Below are 25,552 nucleotides of genomic sequence, written 5' to 3'. Positions count from 1 at the left end.
GTGGCCAGCTCTGGAAAGACAAGTCCATACTCATAGTCTTACATTCACACTGCAACCTGACTCCCGACTACCACCCACCGGGTCCATCTCTCATTAGTGGCGTGTGTGTAGAAAGTCTTTGAAATCCATTCTCAATAAATTTCTAATCCATGGCAGAGTATTATTAACTATAGTCTCCATACTGTACACTCCATCTCTAGACTTGCTCACTCTCCATTGTTGCAACGTTAATACTTTTGTTGTTGGTGGTGTGGGACTTGAACTCAGCGAGGGCCTGGGTGTCGTCTCTGTTTCATTTTATTTATTTATTTATTTTGCTCAAGGATAGTGCTCTACCACTTTGAGCCACAGCACCATTTCTGGTTTTCTGGTGGTTAATTGGAAATAGGAGTCTCAGGGACTTTTGTGCTTGCGCCAGCGTTGAACCTCAATCCTCAGCTTTCAGCCTCCTGAGTAGGTAGCATTACAGGTGTGCTTTCAATATTTTCAAAGTTATCAAGGAACCCACATCTGATTCATGGGAGTCAGAGTCTCTTCCATTCCCCTCACATTCAGTCAGCAGCCTGCTGCTGCAGGGTTTTGCCTCTTTCATGTGATGAGACTTTGCTCTTGGGCATAACAGTCTTCACTTCTAAGGAAGAATCCCCTCCTGGGGTTCCCATCGCCAGATTCCCTACTGATTACTACATCCACACAGTCCTGCATGCTGGACCTGCAGACCCTCGATCATCATCACCCCTCCCCACAGCTCTTTCTGGATGCATTATGCTCTCCCCAGCAATCTCCACCTTTCTTGTCACCCCCATGCCCTTTGAAGTCTTCTCAGCCAATTCCTTCTCTCTTAGGGCACTTATATCACTCACTGGCCATTGGCTCCTCTGCAAAGAGTTCTGTTATGAAGTCTGAAGAGGAAAATGTTGGCAAGTTCCTTCACTTTCTTTACAATTTGATTTTTATTGTATCTCATTCCGCATGGTGGTGTTTTAGATTTAGGAGCCCCAAATCAAACATCGTGATAGGTAATGGAATTCTATCTGCTTCCTCCTTTGTTGTCTGTTCTATAGAGTGGATTTTTCTGTTGTTTTTCTTTCTTTCTTCTTTCTTTCTCTCTTTCTTTTTGGGGGAGTGGGTCATGGGGTTTAAACTCTGGGCTTGGGCACTGTCCCTGAGCTCTTCAGCTCAAGACTACCACCTTACCCATGGAGACATTTACAATGGCAGATTGACCTCATGTATACACTCGAAGTGGAGACTCTCTCAGCGTGATTGTAAAGGAATTGGTTTATAATTCACAAAGTCAAAGTGAACAGGAGACTGCAGTGGAACAGAACTGTCAAGAGATCTTGACAAAATGGGAAGTGAATAGAAGTTGGGCGCAGAGTGGGGGAAATGCACTCTAAATGCATTTTTAGGAGAAGCAACCATCAAGTGAGCTTATAGCACCCTGAAGAGACAGGGAAGAAGAGACCCCACATATTCCCTGAGAGAGCCTCCTTCAGTCAGTGTTACAGTTCAGGCCACCAGGTAGCAAACTTTGGAGGTCCACAGTGGTTCCAAGAACCATATTAGTGCCTCAAGCTTAAATAAGACATTGGGACTAAGTGTGATGATTCCCACCTGTAATCCCAGCACTCAAGCAGCTGAGGCTGGAAGATCTCAAGCTCCAGGCTAGTCTAGGCTTACATAGTGACACTCTACCTCAAGAAAAATAAAAGAAAAAAAAGAAGGAAAGGAAGGAAAGAAATCCAAAAGCAAAAACATTGAATTACCTCTAACTTGGAAATAAATACAAGAAAAGAATTTACAGAAAACAGAAGTCATGCAATGAGGAGACTAAAATGCATCATTATGATTGATATCCAGAAATAACATGCACTAATTTTAGTGTGTCTTCCAAAAGTTAGTGTGTTGGAAAGTTAGTCTCCAAGGCAAACCATAGTGTTCATTAATCTATTTCCCCAGGACATTTTGAAAAAACTAAAAACAGAAAAATATGAAATAATTCTAAAAGGAAAATGTAAAATATACATCCATAAGATTTGGAATCAGGCTGGGTGCTGGTAGCTCATGCCTATAAGCCTAATTACTCAGTGGAGGCTGGGATCTAAGGATCATGATTTGACTCCAATCTAAGCAGGAAAGTATTTTTTGTTTGTTTGTTGTTTTTGTTTCATTTTTTTTCTTTGTTTTGCCAGACCTGGGACTTGAATTCAAGGCCTGAGCAAGTGTCCCTGAGCTTCTTTTGCTCAAGGCTATCTATCACTCTGCCACTTGAGCCACAATGCCACTTCTGGATTTTTGTGTTTATGTGGTCCTGAAGAATTGAACCCAGGGCTTTATGTGCTCTAGACAAGCACTCTACCAATAAGCCCTTATATCCACTAGAACTACCCCTAAAAAAGCTAGAAGCAGAGCTATGACTCAAGTGATAGAGTGCTAGCCTTAAGCAAAAGAAGCTTATAGACAGCACCCAGGCTTTGAGTTTAAACCCTAGGCACCCGCCACTCCCCCCAAAAGATGTGGAATCAGAATTGTCTTTGTCACAAACTGCTAGAAATAAAAAAGAGAAATGTCTTGAAAATTGGGGCAAAAAATGGTTTCAATTTATATAGAGTTATATATAAATAACTAATTAGTTTCATGTTAATTAAATTAATTTTCAGCAAAGATTCAAAAGTTTGCCCCTATGCATGCTTTCTTAGAAAGTTGCTAAAGAGTTCTGGGAAATAAAACCAAGGAGAGCAAGCCAGGGAAAATGACATGGAATCTAGAAAATAGGACTCCAGTTGAGGGGGGAAAGAACTACAACCAGCTAAGAGGCCCCAGGTTGAGCAGGGGGAAGGAGGACCTGGGGGACAGGTCCCCAGAAGAAATGAAAATAGGGCTTTGAATGTTGTGTCAGAGTTGGGCATACTTGGAAAATTAGCCACAGGGACACAGCAACCAATCAAATAAAATAGCATGCAGGGAAAACAAAATGGACAATACATGATCATTTTATGTGACTTGATTCAGCAGCCAACAGTACTTTATAGTCAAAAGAAGCCATTCTCAATCCTGAACATCAGTTTCACTAAAAATTAAATGAAGTGTATATAATCTATTAGAAGCGATATATACATGTGGGAAGACTTTAAAACATCTAAATATCTTCTACAATAGGAAGATTTGGGCAACTCAATAAGTCAGGAAAGATCAGTCTAAAATCTAATTTTAAAATGTGAAGATAAAAATGGAAAAAAAAAAGGGACAACTAAAACGAGCTGAAGATGATTGCCTTTGGAGAGAGCTGGTACAGATTAGGGTAGAGAGTTCCTGGGCTTTTTGTTGTTTGTTTGTTTTAAACTCATTGGAAACGAATATATACTTACAAAAACTCAGTGTGTGTGTGTGTGTGTGTGTGTGTGTGTGATCTTGGCATTAGTGGCTCACAGCTTTAGCCCTAGCTACTCAGGAGACTGAAATCTGGGAATCAGGTTTGAAGCAAGCCTGTACACAAATGTCTGTGAGACTCTTCTTTCTAATTAACAACAACAACAACAACAACAACCAAAAAGCCAAAAAGAAAATGGAGTTATCTCTAGTTAACCAGATAAAAGTCAAAAGTAGTAAAGTGTCAGCCTTGAGTGAAAAAGCCAATAGAGATCTGAAGGCTTTTAAGCCCCAGCACAAGAGACAAACAATAAAAAAAAAAAAAGTGAAGGGATTATTTTTTCAGTCCTGGGCCTTGAATTCAGGGCCTAGGCACTGTCCTTGGGCTTTCTCAAGGCTAGAGCTCTACCACTTGAGCCACAGCACCATTTCTGGCTTTTTTTTTCTATGTATATGGTATCGAGGAATCGAACCTGGGTCTTCATGCATGCTAGGCAAGCACTCTACCATTAGGCTAAACTCTCGGCCCTAAAGGGATCTTTTTAACACATCTGTTTTTATTTTGGAGAAATATTTTATTTCAGGTTATCCATTCTTCTATATATTTATCTTTTTCCACTGAATTTTGAGCAGGTTATCCTTGATACTTTGGGAGAGTATATAAAATACATAGAGGAATAGGCATGTGTCCACATGTATTGATCTCTCCTCCCCATCAATTTAGATAATGAGTCTCACTTTACACCTTCCCACCAGGAAGCGTTCCTCAGAGCAACATGCTCTGGCTAGCCGCTCCCAACCACCTCAAGAGACATTGTGCTCTGCTGATCATCCCTTGGGAGCCTCAGGCCACAGGTACACAGGATACTGTTAAATGGTGAAGGATATCCCACCATACAAAGTAAGGATCTTGCTTCAGGAATAGAAAGTGATGTTGCTGATGTTGAAAGTACTTTGATGATTCCAAAAATAATTAAATAGGGTATTACCCTCGAATCCACTATTTCTGGCCTTATACAGATGATCCTCAAGTAAGGTTGGTTGGACTTTTGATGTCTGGGTTTACAAAGGCATATAAGTGATAGCATACTTTGGGATTCAAATCTGGATCTTTTCCCAGGCTCACTTTAGGTAGTACCATCATTTCTGATGACACTGAGTTGTAGCTCCCTGTCATCATGAGAACAAACAGTTGATACTCTAGTGTGTATTGTGTAGCGGAGCTGTGGTACTCAGTAGGTTGAATGTATCACGGCAGTTTCAATTCTCCTTATTTCATTTGTTGAAGATGTATGAGAAAATGCAAGTTGAGAAGCATCTAAGTGTCCTTCTATTTATTTAGGTGCTTGAGTTCCTTTATAAGCCTCATGTAAGTTTCAACATGCAAGTTTGTACAATTGCTAGATCGCTACCTAAAAATTAAATTATTCTAAGTATAGTCAGTTTGGATCTGGAATGTCTCCCAGGATCCCATGTGTTACTAGACTTAGGAGGTGGCAAAGCTTTAAGAGGATCTGTTGGGAGGTCTTCTGGTCCCTGGGGCATGCTCCATGAGGGTTCCTGCCATCATGTGTTGCCACCAACCCAAAGAAATAAATGCCAGATCATTCATGATCCAAAACAGCCAAGACCAGAAACCAAAACTAACCCTTTCTTTTTATGTGTTGATTTTTCTCTGTGACAGAAAGTGGACTAAAACAAAGCAGTTTCATATTGATAATTTGGTGTCCATGCAATCATTTCCAGTATTAGAAATACAGCTCATTTGTACATAGTTAGCTTACACTCGGAGACCTACCTGAACATGTTTTGTATTTTTTAGGAGGTTTTTACTTTGTAGATTCCTAAGGTTGCTACATAAGTGATCATGTAGAAATTGGCTTTCCATCTTTATAATCTCTATGTCTTTATTAATATTTCTTGTTTTATTGTGCTGACTAGAACTTCTGGTACTATGATGAACATTGCAAAAGCACACATCCTTATCTTAATGCGAACATAAAGGGAAAACATTCAGCTGGTCAATATTAAAGGGAGGTTTAGCAAAGTTTTGAAAAAGAATGTTCTTTATCAATCTGGCTGTCCCCGAGCTCCTGTGGCCTCCGCCTTGGTCACTTCTGAAATCTGGTGATCTGGGCCTATTGGCCAATGGCAATGGTAACACTCTTGGCTTGGGCTTACAGGTTGACGCCCTGCCCCGCCTGTGTGATGTGCTGCAGGTGATGCAAGAGGAGCAGACCCAGTGCCTGCAGGAGCTCTCCAGAGACAAGGAGGACTTGAGCACGGATCTGCCAGTGCCAGGTATGAGGCCCATCTCAACCCAAGTGCGTTCTGCAAGTAGATCATGTCCAAATCCCATCGGGTTGGGGGAGTGTGAATTCAAAGTCAGGGTGGGTTGGGGATTGAGACAAAGTCCAACACTGCCCATTCAATCACCTGGGGGCATAAATAGTCTACACAGATGCAGGAGCTAGCATCTCCACTCCTCTCTTGGCCATGTGTAGAGAGCCAGATCACCTTCCCGCCCTTCCCCTTGCCTTTTCCCTTTTCTCCTATCAACTTTCCTATCCTTCCGTCTTCTGTCCTCCACTCCCATTCCCTCTTTTTCTCTTATCCCCTCTTGGTTTTTTGGTGTTAGTACTCAGACTTGAATGCAGGGATTGGGTTCTATCCTTTAGCTTTTCCTCTTAGACTTAGTGCTCTACCACTTCAGCCACAGCCCTACTTCTTTTTACTGGTTAACTGGAGGTAAAGTCTCCTGGACTGCCTTGGCTGGCTTCAAACTGTGACTCTCAGATCTCAGCTTCTACAGTAGCCATGATTATAAGTGTGAGCCAGAAGGTAAGCAGAAGGTGAGAGTTTGGTAGAAACTGCTTCACCTGGCTATATACCTCTCATGCATGCTCTTGCCTTCACGGTGGTTAAATGAAAGGGAGAGGGTATAGACTTGAGGTCTCGTACTTGCTGTATGACTGCAGGCAAATGATTTCACTCTCCCTTTCTTAATCTATAGAAAGAATGATGCTATCTACTTTAGAATTCTTACAAGAGAAGAAATAAAGTATGTAGAAGCCAGGTGCCTGTGGCTCATACCTGTCCTTACGACTCCACTGTAGGCTGAGATCATGAGCATCCTGAGTCCAAGCCAGCCTAGGAAAAAGAAGCTTTCAAGACCCATTTCTACAGAAAAAGCTGAATCTGGTGATTCTCGTTTACAATTCAAGTTACTGAAGAGGCTGAGGTAGAAAGGTCATGAATTCAAGTAAAGGAGGAAAGTGAGTGTGTATCTATATGAAAAACAAATTAAAAGCAAAAGTGTTAAGGACATTGCTCAAGCAGTAGGAGACTTTCTTAGCAAGTGGAAAGTCTCAGGTTCAATCCCTAATATTCCCAGCCCCAAAAGCAAGAAGAATAGCAATTTTCCCTTTTCTTAAGAAAAGAAACTCCCACAAATATTCCAACATGGATACCCCAAAGTTTACAGCAGTATTATTTATGATAAGCAAGAGGTGAGAACAGTCTAGATGTCCACAGATGATGAATGGACACGCAGAAAGGGATCATTCCACACAATGTCTTGCTATTCAACTTTTAAGAGGGATGAGATACTGATGCACATAGCAACATAGGTAAACTTTGGTGCCAAGTGAAACAAACCAGACATGAAAGGCGACCACACATTGAGTCTACTTCAATTCAATGCCCAGATTAGGTAAATCCACTGGCACAGGAATTGGATTGTTGGTTGACAGTAGGGGAGGGGCTACAAGATAGATCCAGGGCTCCCTTTTGGGGTGTGAAAATATGTGAGAACATGATGGAGGTGATTTCTGTATAGCATTAGATTATGAATGAGCTAAATGGCACTGAATTGTATGCATTGCATGGTTAATAGTTAACTTTATAGTATACGATTTTTACTTCAACTTAAAAAGAAAGCAAAGGACAAATAAAGAAACCTCAACTTTTAGATGACTCTGTGATCTTAAACAAGTTGCAAATGTCTCTGTTGCTTAGGCCTCTATACTTATGTCTATTTTAAGAGACTGGTATGGAATTAAAAGCATTCATTCAGATAACACTGATTTCATGGCTGCTGGTATCAGGTGAGGATGCTAGAAGACAGAACACAAGGCCAGTGAGCCAACCACAAACCCTGCTCATTGCCTAGAAATGCTTGGGAGCAGATCCTTCACCAAACGGGTTACTTGGTTGCGTGCTGCAACAAAAGGCCAGAGCAGGTGTAAAGCTCCAGGCTGTCACATAGTTCAGATTTCCCTGTCATTCACTTCATGTGTGGCTTTTGACCTCTCAGTGATACAGTGGCTGCTGTGCCTCCAAGGGAGGAGAGGACAGTCTTTGTGTATCAAGAAAAATGATGTTGCATCCCAAGAGACCGAGCTTTTCCGCAAGCCCAGGAGGTTTCTGGTTTAACCTCTTCTCCTGGCCATCCTGGCTACAATGGAGGCCAGAGGGTAAGATTCTTTGTGTGGAGAGGTAGGCAGAGGGATTCCTGGGGTTTGAACTCAGGGCCTCAGTATGCACTGTCCCTGAGCTTTGCTCAAGGCTGATGCTCTATCACTTAAACCATATCTCCACTAGCAACCTTTTTTTTTTTTTTGCCAGTTCTGGGACTTGAACTTAGGGCACTGTTTCTTAGCTTCTTTTGAAAGGCTAGCACTTTACCACTTGATCCAATGTCACTTCTGGCTTTTTCTGTGTATACAGGGCTGAGGAATCAAACCCAGGGCTTCCTACATGCTAGGCAAGCGCTCTATCACTAAGCCATATTCCCATCCTGCAGCTTTTTATTTGCCAGTCCTGGGCTTGAGCTCAGGGCCTGAGCACTATCCTTGGACTTTCTTGAGCCTCAGCACCACTTTTGGCTTTTTTTCTATGTCTGTGGAACTGAGAAATTGAATTCAGGTCTTGGTGCATGCTAGGCAAGCACTCTACCACTAGGCAAAACTACCTGGCAGCATTTTTTTTTTAATGGTGAATAGGAGATAGGAGTGTCATGGATTTTCCTGCCTAAGCTAACTTTGAACTGTTATCCTTCTGAGTAGCTAAGATTAAAGGCATGAGATTCTGGCTGGCACTTTATGCACATGGTTGCCTGATCACAGCCAGCTCTGCGCAGAAGGAAGAGAAGGCTGGACCATGAGCAGTGTGCCATTATTGTGACTATGTGGGCAGGAGGAAGATGTGCCTCTGTGAATTACAAATCCATGCACAATGACAATGAGATAAATAAGGAGTGTGTGTCCTGCTTGGTACTGGGGGAGAATGTGGTGTTTGAGGCTGGATCTGACCAGGCCCAGTTGCTACTAGAAGCATGAGTGAGGCAGCCACAAGGCCACAGCACACAGGAACTCCTGGGACATATGGAGGATTTTTTATCTTGAAAGAGAGATAGAGAGTCCCAGAGAGCCTCTGAGTTCAGCACTGTGATTGTCTGTGTGAGGGAAATATGGCCCTTGCCTCAGTGAGGACACTGATTGCAGGACAGAAAGAGATTCGGGATCTACTGGGAACAAGCTGTCTGGACAAGAATGCTATTACTGGAACAAGTTAGGGTATCTTCATGTGGGTCCCAGAAACGAGTGATCATAACAATAACACCCTAAAAGAGAAGGAAATGTGGCCTAATGGTATAGTACTTGCCTAGCATGCACAAGCTCTGGGTTTGAGTCCTCAGTGCCACATACACAGAAAAAGCTGCAAGTGGCACTGTGGCTCAAGTGGAAGAGTGCTAGCTTTGAAAAACTCAAGAACAGTGTTCAGGCCCTGGGTTCAAGCCCCAAGACTGGCAAAAAAGATGCTAGAAGACAATGTTCTATTGTATCCAAATGAATTCTATGTTAGGAACTAATATTACCCCCACTGAAGTAGCAGAGGGAGCTTCGCAAGTCTCTTCTTTGGGAAGCTGTAAATACCTCTTCATATCTCCCACACAAAGTGGACAGTTCTGCTACTCTATGAAATGGATCAAATCTGTTGTAGCTACTGAGATTTTTTTTTTGCCAGTCCTGGGGCTTGAACTCTGGGCCTGAACACAGTCCTTTAGTTTTCTCAAGGCTAGCACTCTACCACTTGAGCCATAGTGCCACTTGCAGCTTTTTCTGTGTATGTGGTAGGGAAGAATCAAATCCAGAGCTTCATGCATGCTAGGCAAGCACTCTACCACTAAGCCACATTCCCAGCTCTGTACTAGATTCTTGCAGCCATCACAGCATTAGGCCTCAGGAAGTAAAGGTATTTCAGTTTGAATGAAAATATTAGCCATAAAAAAGATGATTTTTCAAAGCTAACTGTACAAGATTGACTTGGTAAACCCTGAGGGAACCCTGAAACCTATGAAATATCAGCCTGCTGCAGGAAGTTGCTCTATCTCAAATAGGGAGACAGGGGGTACACATGCAATATACCGTCCCTCTGTGCTATTCTGTGAATCCAGGTTTGGGAGAAGTACACATTCCCCTTTCTTCTTTTCCTTTCCCTTTTCCTGGCAGTGGTGATTTAATGTTTGGTCCTTCGTACAGGTTGCTTTAGAGATGCTGTCTAATGCCAGCTCTGGAGCTTGGAGCATTTCCAAGTGTCTCCTCTACAATCTGGGCAGCAATGGTTGACTCCCTAAAGCTGTCTGCCTCCAGCTGCCTGGCTTAGGTCCTGCTAGGGTACTCATCTTTCCTTCTCAGTCCTGAGGTCAAGCCCCATGAAGGGAGAAGTCAACATTTTTTCTTCCCAGGAGACTTGCAGGTTGAAACGGCACTCCTAGCCAAGAGCAGCCAGAGGTGGGAAGAAAATGAGGCAGGTGGGTGGCAGAAGCCAACAGCTATGGATGGTGAAAAGAGCCTCAGCCCAGTTACTCAGTCTGCACATGAGGATCAGGGATAGCCACTCTCCCTTCCCTTGAGCCTTCCATTCCCCCTACTGGCTCCCAGGTGCTATGTGCTCTCATATACTTGGGGGCACTGTGGTGAATGTTCTAGTTTGCAGAGGACTCATGCTCCCCTGGAGCCATGTCTGCCATGCCAGAAAGTAAGGCGTCCACAAAGCTAGCCTAGGGTGCAGTGACATCTCAGCTGCCTTCCTTCTCCCAAAACGCTGATGACAGGATGCTCTGAGAGAGAAGGTCTAGACCGCTGAGTCTCAGGAGAGATGGTCAGGAACCTCAGGTCACACCAAGAAGGGAGGGATGGTTTTTCTAAGATCTGGTTGTTTGCTGCCGAGCACCTATGGTTCCCAGCTGTCAATCCCAGAGATTCGGGAGACTAAGATTCAGAGGATCACGGAACAGCAAACTCTGTGAGACACTGTCTTCAATTAACTAGCAAAAATGCTAGACTAAGGGATGTGGCTCAAGTGGTAGAGGATCAACCTTGAGTGAAAAAGTCAAGAGAGAATTCAAGGTTCTGAGTTCAAGTCTCAATACCAATACAAAAATTCTGAAGAGTTGGAGGCATGGCTCAGATGGTAGGGCACTTGCTAAATGGAAAACAACTTCTATTTCAAGTCTTGTCTTGAAGTAAATAGAAAAAAAAACCATCTGATTGTTTAAATTGTCTTACTGCTGTTCCATTTGGTTCCAAATGGAACCAGATACCACCACTGAGTCGGTGGCTTGCAATTTCTCAATTCTTTCCGTCTATGCCTTTGGGTTTTGCAAGTATGAATCCCTCTGCCAAAGCACCAATGGGCCAGTTTAGATGTTGCCAGAAACCATAACCTGAATGCCCATCATCATTTCTCTGGTCTAGCTCACCTCAGATTCCTGCAGGGCCTGACATCTCTGCACTGCACCATGGGCATGAGTTTGCCTGACTGTTCCTGCTCCACCACAGACAGAGATGGGTTTTTTGCTCTCTTCTTTCCCAGTGCTTGGCACTGAGCCTGGACAGGCCAAGTACTGGGTGCTTGTTGACTGACTTATGGCATGCATAAAGTGCAGATACTCAACTGAGAGCAGGAAGAAAGGAGAAAGCAAGAGATCTGGCCTCCAGGCAAGAGTGAGAGCAGTGCACAGGCTTGGAGATAGTTGAGGCCCCACAGGTGAATGTCCCCCACTGTGATCAGGGCCAGGCAGGCAGAGATCAAATCCCTAGTCCTCCTTGGGCCTCCCACAAGGAGCATTGAGCTGACTCTAATCACCAGGACTCACCCTCAGACTGAACTCTGCTGGCTGGGGCCTCCCCCTCCAGATCTGCACAGGGCAAAGAGTAGACTCAATTCCTGCAGCTCTTACATAGGGTTGCTTTTTGGTGAGGAGGTGGGCAGGAAAAAGAAGGCAGAGCAGTTGGGCAGAGCTTCATCATGGGACCATGTCCTGAGTTTCATGCCCGACCCTGGAGGAGTCAGGACAGAGGTACTGGAATCCAGCTCAGCCCTATGCTCTTCGACCAGGCCTGTCACCTCAGTGGGACCCCTGGGAGCTCTGCCAAAGGGCCGGCCATTGGCCCTGATCCACAGAGGGGTAAGGAGGCACCCCAGGGGGCCAGGGTTAATGGCTAAACCGCTGGTGCTCCCTGGGGAGAGGGCTAACTTTTGAAAGCCAGACAAGTCACAGGAAATGCCACTCACAAATGAAAAATTAACTCTTCAACTATTCTGGGCCCTGTGGCCAAGGCCATTATAGCATTTTGTGGGAACATTTCAGGGTCACTCTAATAGCGGCATGGCTTATTCAAAGAGTTATTTATTGCTCTGTTTATAGAAACGACTACCTCTCTCAGATCTGGCTGGCAGAAGGGTTCTCGTTCTCCCTAAGGGAAGAATGTTCTACAAGCAGGGTGGTAGCAGTCTTGCAGATTGAGCCCTGGGCTTGTGTCCTACTCTAGCACTTAGGTTGTATATGATTTCCAGCAAGGCTCTGGTCCTGCCTGAGGCTCGGGGCCCTGACTTCAAGTGAGAGTTCCTGATACCCTTGTGCAGCTATGCCTCTCTCTTCCCATAACCACGACCCTCAACTACTCACAGTTTACCTCTGCCCAGCTCTTCCAAGGGGCTCATTTTGTAGAAATAAACTCGTGTATATAGCATTTCAGACTGTTCTTAAGTTTTATTTCTTTTAAAAAATATAATTTTAGGGCCGAGAATTTGGCCTAGTGGTAGAGTGCTTGCCTAGCATGCACGAAGACCCAGGTTTGATTCCTCGGCACCACCTACATGGGAAAAAGTCAGAAATAGTGCTGTGGCTCAAGTGGCAGAATGTTAGCCTTGAGGAAAAAGCCCAAGGATAGTTCTCAGGCCCTGAATTCAAGCTCTAGGACTGGCGCAAAACATATATATATATATATATATATATATATATATATATATATACTTTTATTGTTATTATTAACATGTGTACAGAGGGGTTACCATTTCATAAGTCAGGAATTAGTACATTTCTTTTGGGACAATATCACCTTTCACTCTTCTTTCTCCACGTTTCCCCCTCCCAATCCAGCCCACAAGTTGCATAGTTCATTTTCTACCTAGTGTCTACTGAGTACCATGCTTGCAAAGTTTTAGTATTTAAAATAATTGTACTGTCAACACTATTACTCTCCCCATTTTCCAGATGAGCCAGTGAATCTCCAAGAGATGTAAGATCAGATCTTTGGCTTTGAAATCCTGAGCCTTGTGTAGTTTGTAATCCAGTCTGATAAAACTCACTACCGCTCACTTGGGAATGGCTGATACCCTGACCTTCCCAAGAAGAATTTTCCATTAGAGAGGAGAGAGGGGAGAGAGACAGAGACAGGGAAGGGGGTAGGGGACTGAGGTGGGTGGGGTGGGCTTTCCTGAGAGGATTACAGTTCATAGAGTCACTGGGAAGGGAGGACTTAGCTTCCCTAATGCTCAGGAGCTTGGTGGGAGGTGGGCAGCCTGCTCTGGGGTCACAGCTGCTTCAGCCCCAGGGCTGGAAAGAGCCTTCATTCCTTGTAGCACAGCTTCTATTGCTTCCATTCAGGACCTGACTTTTCTCCCAGTCTTCACACTCTGTGACTTGCTTGAATATCTTCAGGGATGGGGATCTCACTCTTCCCCAGCCTACACATTCTGGTGAGTGGTTTATGCTTGCTGCTTTAGAGGTCAGAGTCCCCAGGCTCTAGCTGTGCCTGGAGCATGCTTTCATATTAATTAAGTAGCCAACCCTGGGGCTTAAATTCAGGGCCTGGGATAGCAGGGCATCTCCTGACATAAGTCTATATATCAGGTCAGTGGGAAAGCCAAGGACAACTTCCCAGTCATCCCATAGTGGCCTGGGGCTGGCAGGTATGGATGGAGGGTGAGAAAAGAGGGGCACAATGGAGCTGCAAACAGGCTGTTGTGCAGGCCTGTCCCGAGCCACCATGGGATCTTGAAGAAGAGAATGGACAGATGGATGGTGGCTGAGACACCAGGGAGATAGCTATGACGGTCCCCAGGTGGAGGAAAGAGCCACTCTATAAGAGGACATGTCATCCCTGGGGCGAAGCCAGGAAGAGCTGCAGGCTGCCTGGTGGTCTCTGTTAGCAGGTGATGGAAGCGGAGCATCTGAGGCATGGGGGAGGCTTGGAGGGACAGGGCACCTATCATCTCAGTGGCCCAGGTCAGCCTGGCCCCACTGATCCAGAAATAGTCCCACAGTTGCCTTCAGAGCATTTGAGCTTGATTAGAAATCAATCAGGGGAGCTGAAGAGTTGGAGGGTGAACATGAGGTGAAGTAACAGCTGGCAGAAGACTGTGTGCCTATCACAGAGCTGGGTTAGGGCAATGTGGAAAACCCAAGATGCCACCCTGACCTCTCAGGTCACTCTTTCTCCTTTCCTAAACCTTCCTGTAGGGCTACCTCGCTGTCCTCCAAAGCAGGACACTAGAAGTTAAGGGTGTTGAGTGTTTGCCCTGGGACAGATACTCTGATGGGGACTTTAAAAATAGAAAGGAGGGGGCCGGGAGTTTGGCCTAATGGTAGAGTGCTTGCTTAGCATGCACAAAGACCCAGGTTCGATTCCTCGGTACCACATACATAGAAAAAAGCCAGAAGTGGTGCTGAGGCACAAGTGGTAGAGCTCTAGCCTTGAGAAAATCCAAGGACAGTGCTCAGGCCCTGAGCTCAAGCCCAGGACTGGCAAAAAAAAAAAAAATAGAAAGGAGGGGCAGGGGGGAAAACCAAGATGGGTGTGGGGTGTAGGGGGGGGAGGGAAATGGGTACCAAGACATGTGAAAGGGTATCAATGTACGTGAATTAATGCACCTTCTATCTGGCAAATATCATGTAACCCTTTTACTAATCACAATAAAAAAAATGCAAAAAAAAAAAAAAAAAAAAAGAAAGGAGGGGCAGGGAGCATAGCCTGGTGGTAGTGTGATCGCCTAGCACGCATGCACGAAGCCCTGGGTTGGATTCCTTGCTACCACATACTCGGAAAAAGCCAGAAGTGGAGCTGTAGCTCAAGTGGTAGAATGCTAACCTTGAACAATAAGTGTCCAAGAGCAGTTCCCAAGCCCTGAGTTCAAGCCTCATGACTGACAAAAAGAAAGGAAACAAACATAAAGGAGTTCATTGGCTGCTGGATAGTTTTCATTCTCTATGACTAATTCTGAATCCATTCCCCTGGGCCACTGTGAGCATCCTACCAGCCATAGGTAAAGGGAAATCGGTGTCTAGATTCTCTATATACTAGTTGACACTAAATGCAGCTGCAGGCTGTACTGAGACCAGATGCTCTTTCCGGGGAGGGCACAGGGAGCTATTGTGACTGGACTGGTGGGCTGGGCAGTGTGGTCCAGCACCTTGGTATCTGAAACACATAGAATCAGGCCCCACCTCGGATCTCCTGAGCCCCCCCCACCAAAGAATCTGGAGTTCAAGAGTAGTAGGACAAGACTTCTCATCACTTAGAACTCCTAGGAAAGCTTCATGTGATATTGGCCTGGGCCCCACCTAGGCCACTTCCATGGGGCTCCCTGCATGTGGTTATGTACACTTTGGGGGCTTCCTGGGTTGTTGATCCAGGATACAGCATGGGGAATATGGCCAGAAGGGAGGTCCAGTGCCATAAAGTTATTTAACACAAGTGGAGACATCTCCTTCCAAAAACTCCAGACCTGCCTCCTATGAGAGACTGTCTCTCTAACCCTGGGTACTCATTTACCATTAAATGTCAGAGTCCCAGGCCCTGAAGAAAAAAACAATAAGTGCATTCATTAGACACCATTGGCTCCTGGGCTCCAGCTCTGTAAACAGATAAAGCTGAAGTTTGAGAGTAGGACTTTAGAGTTATCTGATGAGAATTTGGGGCAGGGAAGGGGGAGGGAAGAGGGGGAAGGGCTGCCCACAGCCTGTGCTCCATCTCAGCCCTGTGCTGTGGTTCTTCCTGCAGGCTGTGCAGGACTGTGGGACAACATGAGCTGCTGGCCCTCAGCTGCACTGGGACAGACTGTGGAACTGCAGTGCCCCAGGTTCTTCCAGATGCTCACCAACAGAAATGGTAAGCAGCAGCTCAGGGGTCAGCAGGGAGATCCTTGGATGGGGGGTGTGGGCCAGAGGCAAGAGACCAGGAGTCTTCTGTGGGCACACACAGTGGGTAAAATAATTGGGGAGAGACTGGTGAGTCAGGATGCTGAGATCTGAGGATAACTGTTTGAAGCCAGTCTGGGTAGGTAAGTCCATAAGACTCATCTCCAGTTAACCTCCAAAAAGCCAGAAGTGGAGGCGTAGCTCAAGTGATAGAACTCCTGGAGATCAAGCCCCAGTACACACCACACACACACACATACACACACACACACACACACACACACACACACACACACACACGCACGCACGCACGCACGCACGCACGCACATCAGGGTTGCATTTGTTTCTCCCTGCCTCCTACCATATATCTACCTTCTCAGACTTCCTCCATTTCTGGAGGCTACTAAGCAGGTTATTTTGCAGAGTGCTCACCTCATCCAGGCTCCGGGACCTTATGAGGACTCCTCATGTGAAGACAGCCACAGTTGGCAAGGATTGTCTTAATTTACTAATTTGTTAAAGACTGAGCATATGCTAGGTATCTTCACATGAACTCATCACAACATCCCTGCATGGAAAATACCTTTTTCTCCTCGCCTATTATATGCCCCAACTCCATTAAGAGAAATAGCAACAGCCAAGCATGTCAGTGCACACCTGTAATCCCAGCACTCATGAGACTGAGACAGGAACACGGTAAGACCTGGGCTATGTGGTAGGACCCAAAGTCAAACACAAAGTAGCAAAAATAGAGACAAATGGAGGTTTGAAAATTTACCTACCAGTCATAGAAATAGAGAAATTAAGAATCAAGACTGGTTTCTGCTTTCAAATATAGTGCTGTACCTTTGAGATCATGATCCCAGCAGATCTCTAGCCTTGTAGTCAAGGAGATCCTAACAGAAGGCAAGGATGGTTCAATGGCCCATGCTCTTGGTGGGGTCCTTGGGCAAGCTTGCCTTGGACTGGCCCTGATGCTTTCTCCGCCACCCATGCAGGGCAGGACAAGTCAGCTAATGAAGCCCTCAAACAAGAACAAATCAAAGTATGGGTGAGTTGACACCAAGACCCATTAGCATTCCAAAGCCAGGCAAGGAAGGGTGACCATTGAGACTATGTTAATCAACTTTCCATTGCTGTGACAAAAATATCAACCCAGAGGAAGAAAGATTCATTTTTTTTCTTTCTTTCTTTTTTTTTTTGCCAATTCTGGGGCTTGAACTCAGGGCTTGCACACTGTCCTTGGGCTTTCCACAAGGCTAACATTCTACCACTTGAACCACTGCACCACTTCTAGCTTTTTCTGTGTACCAAGGAACAGAACTGAGGGCTTCATGTGTGCTAGGCAAAGACTCTACCGCTAGACAACACTTCAGACCCAGAAAGATTTGTTTTGATTTATAGTTTGGGAGGTTTCCGTCCTTGGTGGGTTGGCTCTGTTGCTGTTGTCTCTGTGAAAGGGTCCCTGGTGGAACAGTACTGCTTTCCTCCTCTACCTCTCCTGTCCTCTGCAGACTATTTAGGAGAAGCTAGTGCCTGAGGCCATGGTGGTGACCACTGTGCCAGCCTGTCATATCTCTCTCCACTTAACTACTTGGACTTCTGCCAATATCACTAACTAGGAGCCCATTATTTCATATTAAGGTCATCACCCTTGAATTGATGAAAACCCCACTGGTTAATTCCTTGCCTATGTGCTTTGAGGATGAAGCTGGGCTCCTCATGCCTTGTTCTGAAGCAATTTCACCCTCTTGCCACATGGTGTCGCTATAGGATAGTAGATCGACACTGAAGCCTTGCTTCCTGGGTGCTAGACCTAGGCCCTGGCATGGTGGGGAGATTTGCTCTTTCGGAGACCCCTTTTCATACCAGGCCAAGAGCATGGGTTAAGCTCTGCCTGGCTTCAACTAGTCACCAAGATGCTTCTCTCCTCAGCAGCTGTACCCCAACACTTAACCTTTCTCCAGAAAGGAAGGTTCTCTATCCCCAGTGTTATTTCCAATTCCAGATACAATACTGAAGAGAAACAGCCAGGGAAGACAAGGAAATATTCTGAAGCTTTTGTGTGTGTGTGTGTGTGTGTGTGTGTGTGTGTGTGTATACACTAGTCCTGGGGCTGAACTCAAGGCCTAGGTGCCATCCCTGAGCTTTTTTGTTCAACCCTAGTGCTTTATCACTTGAGCAGAAACTCCATTTCTTTTTGGTGATTAATTGAAGATAAGTCTCATACACTGTCCTGCTAGGACTAGCTTTGAACCATAATCCTTAGATCTCAACATCCCGAGTGAGTAGGATTATAAGTATGAATCACTGGCATCTGGCTTGGAACTTTCCTTTTGAACAAGGAGAAATAAATTCTAGAATGATTCATAAATAAATTATTTCTCAGGAACTCCGCCCCACCCCCACTCCCACCTCCACATGGGTTGGGCAGATGGGCATCTGTGTGACTAGAGAAACAACCAGCTGCGCTCTACCCTGGATAGTTCTCATGCCAGGCCTAGAAAGTTCCCCTAGGAGACATTCCTTCGATTCTTAGAAGGGCACTTGATCTCCTAGAGTTCCTTATTTTAAAAGAATATATTTCTGGGCAGGGTTGGCTCATCTGGACCTTCTTTTCTCTTCTGGCTTAGTGACGAGGGATCATTCAGCTTTAGAGCTCAAGAGACCCAAGAACCGGGTGAAACCTATTTGTTCATATATGTATGCACAAACACATTTGCTATGGTTCACAGCACCCTGGGAGGAGGTGCTGACCTGGAAGGCAGGGCGCAGGTCTCTGGATAAGGACCCCTTGCCTATTAGGAATGAAATCCAGGGGAACTGGGTGGGGTTGAAAAGACTCCTGAGACCCCCTATGTCAGGCAGCCCTGCCTATGGCTCCCTTAGCTGGGGCCCTGTCCTATCAGTAGCTCTGATACAAACACAGGTCACATGCAGATCTCTTGGAAATATTGCTGGGACTATAAAGAGAGGCCCCAGACTGACAGACAAATAGACAGGTTATGCCTGGCTAGATCCACACAGAGCCAACCTCTGGGTATGCGTTATCTGATAAACCTTTCACTCTGGGCTTGGGGAGTTCTTTTCCCGCATCTAACCAGCCTGAGGTTAACTGCCATTCTTTCCTATCCAACAACCTACCTCCCTTATTTAATTCCTCAAACTTCCTGTCCCTCCCTTGAATTTCAAGACTCTATGCCTTGCCATTTCTGCCCTTTTTGGAAAGGCTAAGGAGAGTATTTATGTGCCTTAATACTGTGGCCTAGACATGTCCTGTGCCTGTGTCTTCCCCAGGAAGGCAATTCCTATTACAGCATCGAGACATATGCATGTGAGGTCACACAGCCACCAAGAGATAGCTCAGGACTTCAGGACCCCCAAGCCTTCATTGGTCAGGCACATCCAGAGCCCAAAGGACGGCCCTCTGGGACTGGAAGCCGCCTGTAGGATCACATGGAAGGACCAGGTAGAAGAACAGCAGTGGGATACATTCTAGCTCAGTTTTCTGTACAGCAGGCAGCCCTTCCCTCACTGAGGCACTCCAGGGGTTGGATCAGAATGTGAACTTAAATTGCTGAGCTCAATGGCTGGTTCTAGAACAACCACCTAGCTGGGCCTCTCCAGTGGCTTCTCTGAGTGGCAGGCAGCCTAGCACCCATGGGGCCACGGGAGAGGAGCAAACCAGGTCTAGTTAGGGCAGTTAGGGACCCCTGGGCAGGAGTTCCATCCACAGGGACTCACATTGTGATGGTTGGCACACTGGCCAGTGCTAGGAGGCCAGATCCTGGCTTTCCTTGGCAGCTCAGAGCATAGAATACAGCAAGCCATTCAGGACTGCAAGCCTTCCTGCCTGGATGCTTCCTTTCCATGTTTTTGGCTTTGACTTTAAAAGTTCCATTAAAGGCTGGAGATGAAGCATAGCAGGAGAGGCCCCAAGTGAGAACCCCAGTAATACGCTCATGTGTGTGCATACACATAGAGGCTGTCATGGGAATCTTCCTCCACTTCTCTACCAGAAGCTCAGCATAGGACCCATGCATTAGCTGATATTCCAGGGATGTGGGAGGGGTCTGGGCTAGGCCTGGGGGCAACATACCCACTTCCCATGTGGTAAGAAGGATCAGCCTGCAGCCCCAAGCTGGGACCACAAGCCAGAATTGCAGCTGTCTCTGCAGATGGCTTGTTGTCATGGCTAAACAACTAATAATTCCATCCATCTGTGAGAAGCAGCGGTCTGGGAGGGTCCATTTTGGTGATCCTCTCACTGATGGCTTCTTAAATAAAAGGCCAGGTGAGCAGGGTGTGAGGTTGGGGATGAAAGAACATTTCCTTGGAACTGGGCTGAAACCACAGAGCCTGACTCAGAGCTCATTGTAGCAGTGGCCAAGTCCTGGCCAGCCACCCTGATGCTCCAGGTGTTAGAAATGCACGACTCTCTGGTGTCAGAACGAAGGACACCCAAGAAGATATGGGAGGTTTCCTCAAGGCAAATTCCTTTTGCACAAAAGGGTGCAATGCCACTATTCTACCCAGAGCTAGGCAGGGCAGCTTCCTAGGCTTTTATCCCATTCCAAACCATCTCTCCTCCTTGCCAAGGAGTTAGGCTCACAGTGTAAGTACAATTGATCGCTAAGCTTAGAAAGGGGCCATTCTTTAATTCTTGTCAAAAGTTTACTATCTCTCTTTCGCTCTTTCTTTCTTTTTCACTTTAGCAATTACAGTTTAGTATAGATAATAGTCACAATGGAAGTAAATAAAGCAAATAACTCCAGAGATAATCAAAACACACTATCAAATACACTTTAATTTGACAGAAAAGAATACTTTTCCTCCCACAGGTCCCTCTGTTAAAGGGGAAGGACCTGGGATCGGGAGAATAAGAAAGGGGATTCATACACCATGTTTGATGGAGAGTAGGGGCCCTGGAGCCTGAGTTCCAGAGTTCTAATCCTCCTTCCCCAATTCCTACTGAGGGTTCTTGGGCAAGTTATGTAAGCACTGTATGCCTTGCTTTCCCCATCCATCAAGTAAGTGTGGTATGTGCATGTTACCATGGATTTTTAGCACTCATGTGCAGGACTGTTTCCCACAGGGTCCCTGTTCCGAAACTGCACTCAGGACGGCTGGTCGGAAACCTTCCCTAGGCCTGACCTGGCCTGCGGGATCAATGTTAACGACTCTTCCAATGACAAGAGGGTAAGTTTGTCACACACACACCCCCCCCCCCGCCCCACTGCTGATTCTGGGCTGAGAGGGTGGGGGAGTAGTGTGGGCTGGGGAGGTCTTAAGGAGAATGGGAAGCCAGGATGAGAGCTGAGCATCTGGGGGGAGGAGGCTGCTCTGTACCTGCCCCTGCCCTGGTCACCTGAAGTTCAATGGCTTGCTTTGAGTCCCAGGTCTACCAACCTGGCAGTGAAGGAGGAACCCAAGCATCATGAGCTGGGTCAATAATACCCCGAGACTGGGGTGATTTACTCATGAGCCTGGAGGATAAGTCATTGGATGCCAAATGCTCAGAGCCAGGATGCTGGATTCGAATCCAGACTTGATCTCAGTCGGGCTAGGAAGGATCTATTTGCTTATGTCTCAGGCTGTGTGTGTGTGTGTGTGTGTGTGTGTGTGTGTGTGTGTGTGTGTCCTGGAGTTTGATTTGAACTGAGGGCTGGGGAGCTGTCCCTGAAATTTTTTTGCTCAAGGCTAGCACTCTACTACATAAACCATACCTCTACTTTTGGCTTTTTACTGGTTAATTGGAGATAAGAGTCTTACAAACTTTCCTTCTCTGGCTGGCTTCAAACAGCAATCCACAGATCTCAGCCTCCTACTCAGCTAGGCTTACAGGCATGAGCTACTGGGGCCTAAGTGTGCCTCGGTTTCTTGATCTTGGAAATGGGGTTTATAGTGTTGACCACAGTGGCTGGTCAAGAGAACTGAGTGAGTTGATACATGGATATGTGGAAATGTGTTCCTGGCCATAGAAAGCTCTCAATATATCTGTGCCTACAAAGCAATCCCCGGGTTCTGATAGGCAACAGCGGAGCTGAGTGCAGGACAGGTCTGGTTCAAGAGAGAAAGCTCACCCTGATCTCAAGGTGAATGGATCTTTTTCAGGACCTCTAGATGCAACCTCAAAGGGGTCCCTATTGAAGTCAGCCCAAGTATATTTGCTCAGGGTCACATTCCTTCTCAGGAAAGCCCTGTCTCTCAAAGCTCATACTCTGCCATCCTTCCTCTCTTGTGAGCCTCTTCTCCCAGTAGCACCTTTCTTTCTCTCTTTTCTTAACAGAATTGTATACAGCTTTCAGTATTTTACTATGGTTTACTCCAACCCTTCACTTCCCTTCCCCCCAGGAAAGGGTCTCCCTCTCCCTTGTGCTCTGGGCTGGCCCCTGACTATTACCTGCCTTGTCATGTTAAAATGTCCAGTGTATGCTGTGTGACTCCATCTCTCTTCCTAAATGTGGGCTCCTCAAGAGCATTCATCTAACCAACAAACATTTACCAAGCACCTATTATGGCCTGGTCTGAATCTTGGTTCAGGGGTCCTACAGCGACAAATCAGAAGGAAAGCTAATTATTTCCAGGCTCTCAGTGTCCAGGCCACCACGAAATGCCTGATTAATGTTGGTTTTTGTGCCCAAGATCCTAGGTTCAATCCTCAGCTCCCTCCACCCCTCCCAAAAGCATTTGTTGTTCTCAGTGTCTGCAGTGGATCAGCTGCTTGATGGGTGACGACATTAAATCTTCAAAATAAGCCTGAAAGTTCTTAAACAAAAGCTGTTCACAGAGAAGTTTCACCTTGCACATGAGGAAACTGAGGCTCAGAAGGGTGAAAGAAGATGCATATAAAGTAGCAGACATGGGGCTTAAGCCCCTGAAGTAACCCGTTTTCTGTCCTTATCTTCCACTGCCTTCCCATTCACGAGAATGTTTCCTAGGAGATGTCCCTCCCCCCAACCGCCCGCAATATCTTTAGTATCACTTACTACTTCCTACATGCAGCCTTTGGGCCAAATCTATCTTGGCCTTTTGTAAATAAAGTTTTATGGGAACACAGCCAAGCTCATTTGTACCCTGCAGCTACTTTTGGACAAGGACAGAGTAGTTGCGAAAGAGACTGCATGGCACCCAAAGTCTTAAATATTTACTGTCTGTCCCTTAGAGGAAACTCATGCTGCCAACTGAGATAGGGGATGACACAGCCAGGTTTTACAATAGAGACAGGCAGGGGGGCTCTTGGGCCTCAAGACTTTGGTGGGGGAGAGGGGACAATGGACAGCTGAAGATGTCAAGAGCTGGTGAACTGAGGGTCACACAAGGACTCCTGGGAGCAGAGCTCTTTCTGGGTCAGACCTAGCAGGCAGGCGGGAGAGTTGGGCTAAATGTCATCTGGTGGCAGTGGCCACTGCCACCCCTGCTTGGATGCCCCTCGTGTATCACCCCAGGGCCATTCAGTTGCCTGCAGCTGCTATATGCATCCTCATGATGCTGCTGGTATTGTCAGCTGTGGGGTTCATCTTGGACATGGCAAGATTACAAGGTGACATGTTGGCCATCAGCTTTGGACACTTTATAGGTCTTTAGTGTCTGAAATTCTGGGAACCATTTATCCAAGGAATCTAGGAATCTAATTAACCTAAGGCAAGTCATTTTCCTTAGGTCCATTCCTTTCCTTGCTGAGAGGAGGCTCCTGCCTTCTGGGAAAGCAGTCACGCCCAGGGTGGGGGTGGGGAAGAGGCTCCATGTTCTGTGGCAGACATCAAGTTGAAGGTCACCTTTTGCTGTCAAAAAAATTGGGGTTCCTCTGTGTCAACATCTACTTCTTTTCTGATAACTTCCCACCAAGGCTTGTGCATAAAAATTTACCTTTTTGTCTCCACATCAATCATATCAATATTTTTCTTCCCTAAGTTGTTTTTCTCCTCTGAGTACAATATATCTGAACTTGCTTTGCTCAGATGATACAATCATAGTCTTCCCCAAGTGTCTGGTTTATTAACGTGTCTTTTAACACATCCAGACTGGACACAACACTCTCCACATTCCAGCACGGCCAGCTGTTCACAGCAGACTTGATACCAGCTCCTGTGGCTGATTCATTGTGAAGGGTGGATGGTGAAGTCTATCACTGGATTAGAAGACGTCTGGATGTCAGGCCCTGCCTAGATGGCTTGACACTTTATTCATTCTTCCAGCAAGCCCCAAAGGGTAGATTCATTATCCCTATTTTTCAGAGGGAAGGTGAGAGCCCCACATCTTCTTCATGGTCAGCAAACATGCCTAAAGCTTTTCAGCTATGTGGCTCTGGGAGTCTCACTGAAGAAGAACATTGACAAATGAGAGCTGATTTGCTGAACTTAAGGACTGTGGAAAGAGGCTAAAGACATAGAAAATGAATCCAACCCAAAGATGAGTTGGAAAACCATAGGTGTGTGTATAATCTTTGTAACAAATCCAGCTCATTGTAAGTGGCTCCAGAAAACATAAACATGATCACCAGATTTTAACTTCACACCAGAAAAAATCTAGTACTTTGTGCTGTTGGACACCAAATGACCTTTCTCAAGAGACAGAGAAAACCTGGTCTCTAGAGATATGCATAAGCAAAGACTTGACTTCAGAAAGTGAAGTGAGGCTTGCACATAGGATGGGGAAACTTAAATAGGCATTGGATGATCCCCAAGAGCTTTGCCAAGGCCAGGGCATTATGATGTTTTGAGTGTGTGAATTCACAATCTGGGTATGGGAACAGAATAACATTTGGAATTGGTGGACTCACATTGCCTGAGTGGTTCACTGAGGTACAGAAGAGCCAGCCACAGCCAGGTGGGATTGACATGGGTCTCTATGTGCAGCACGCGTATCTGATGAAGTTGAAGGTCATGTACACGGTGGGCTATAGTTCCTCCCTGGTGACGCTTCTGGCTGCCCTCAGCATCCTGTGTGCTTTCAGGTGAGAACATGCTGATTGCTCTCCTTCCCCACAACCCTGGACACTGACTTTAGGTCTCATCTCAATTGCTCAGGGGGGAAAGTGGAAGTTCTGGGTGAGTTGCTTTGCCATCTCGCCATATAAAGCTTACCTTTGATGCAACAGGGAAGTTCTTATGGCAGCACTCATCCCCATATGTGTTCCTTTGTTTATTCAATATTTACTAAACATTCCCGAGAGCCCAGTGTGCCCAGATGCGTTACATGTATTATTTCTAGCTTTCTAACAATACCCAAGTATTGTTAGGAAACATAAAATAGGTATCATTACCTCCAGATTCTAGTCAGATTCTCAATTGCAAGAGACAACGTTCCACTATAAAACAAAGCTGCTCTGACTTGCATCTTTGACATAGTCAGGGATGCCTTGCTTTAGGCATGGCTGAATCTCCCTCTTGCTTTCCTCATCTGCCTTTCTGCCTGCAGGGGCACATTCTAACACCTCAGCAAAAAAGAGGCAGAAACTCTCTTCCTCTCTGATTCTAGGTCCGTCTTAGACCATGTTCCCAACTCTGTGCCCATCCTTGTCCAGGGATGGAGCACTGTGATTGGTCAAGGCTATGAGGAGAGCAACGAGGGCCAAGTCAATCCTTATCCAAAACCAAAAGGATTTCCCATAAAAAGTCATGTTCCTAGTACCAGAAGAAGGCGAACAAGTCACAGACATTTAGTCTTGCATACATAGAAAACTTTCTGAG

At 45.8% G+C, this 25,552-nt stretch overlaps 1 protein-coding gene across 1 annotated transcript in view; it reads left to right on the top strand.

The window, feature by feature from the left end:
* The window catches only part of Sctr (secretin receptor), a 51,429-nt gene that overhangs the window by 4,195 nt on the left and 21,682 nt on the right, over positions 1–25,552 (top strand). The window contains exons 2-5 of the mRNA XM_090342488.1: positions 5,556–5,673; positions 15,723–15,830; positions 20,956–21,059; positions 24,719–24,816. Of these exons, the coding sequence (XP_090198614.1) occupies positions 5,556–5,673; positions 15,723–15,830; positions 20,956–21,059; positions 24,719–24,816 (428 nt within the window). The remainder of the gene's footprint in view (positions 1–5,555; positions 5,674–15,722; positions 15,831–20,955; positions 21,060–24,718; positions 24,817–25,552) is intronic.

Source organism: Megascapheus bottae, chromosome 12 (genome assembly GCF_031878675.1).
Source record: "Megascapheus bottae isolate mThoBot1 chromosome 12, mThoBot2.hap1, whole genome shotgun sequence".
Taxonomy (NCBI): domain Eukaryota; kingdom Metazoa; phylum Chordata; class Mammalia; order Rodentia; family Geomyidae; genus Megascapheus; species Megascapheus bottae.
This window is presented reverse-complemented; position numbering and strand designations above follow the sequence as displayed.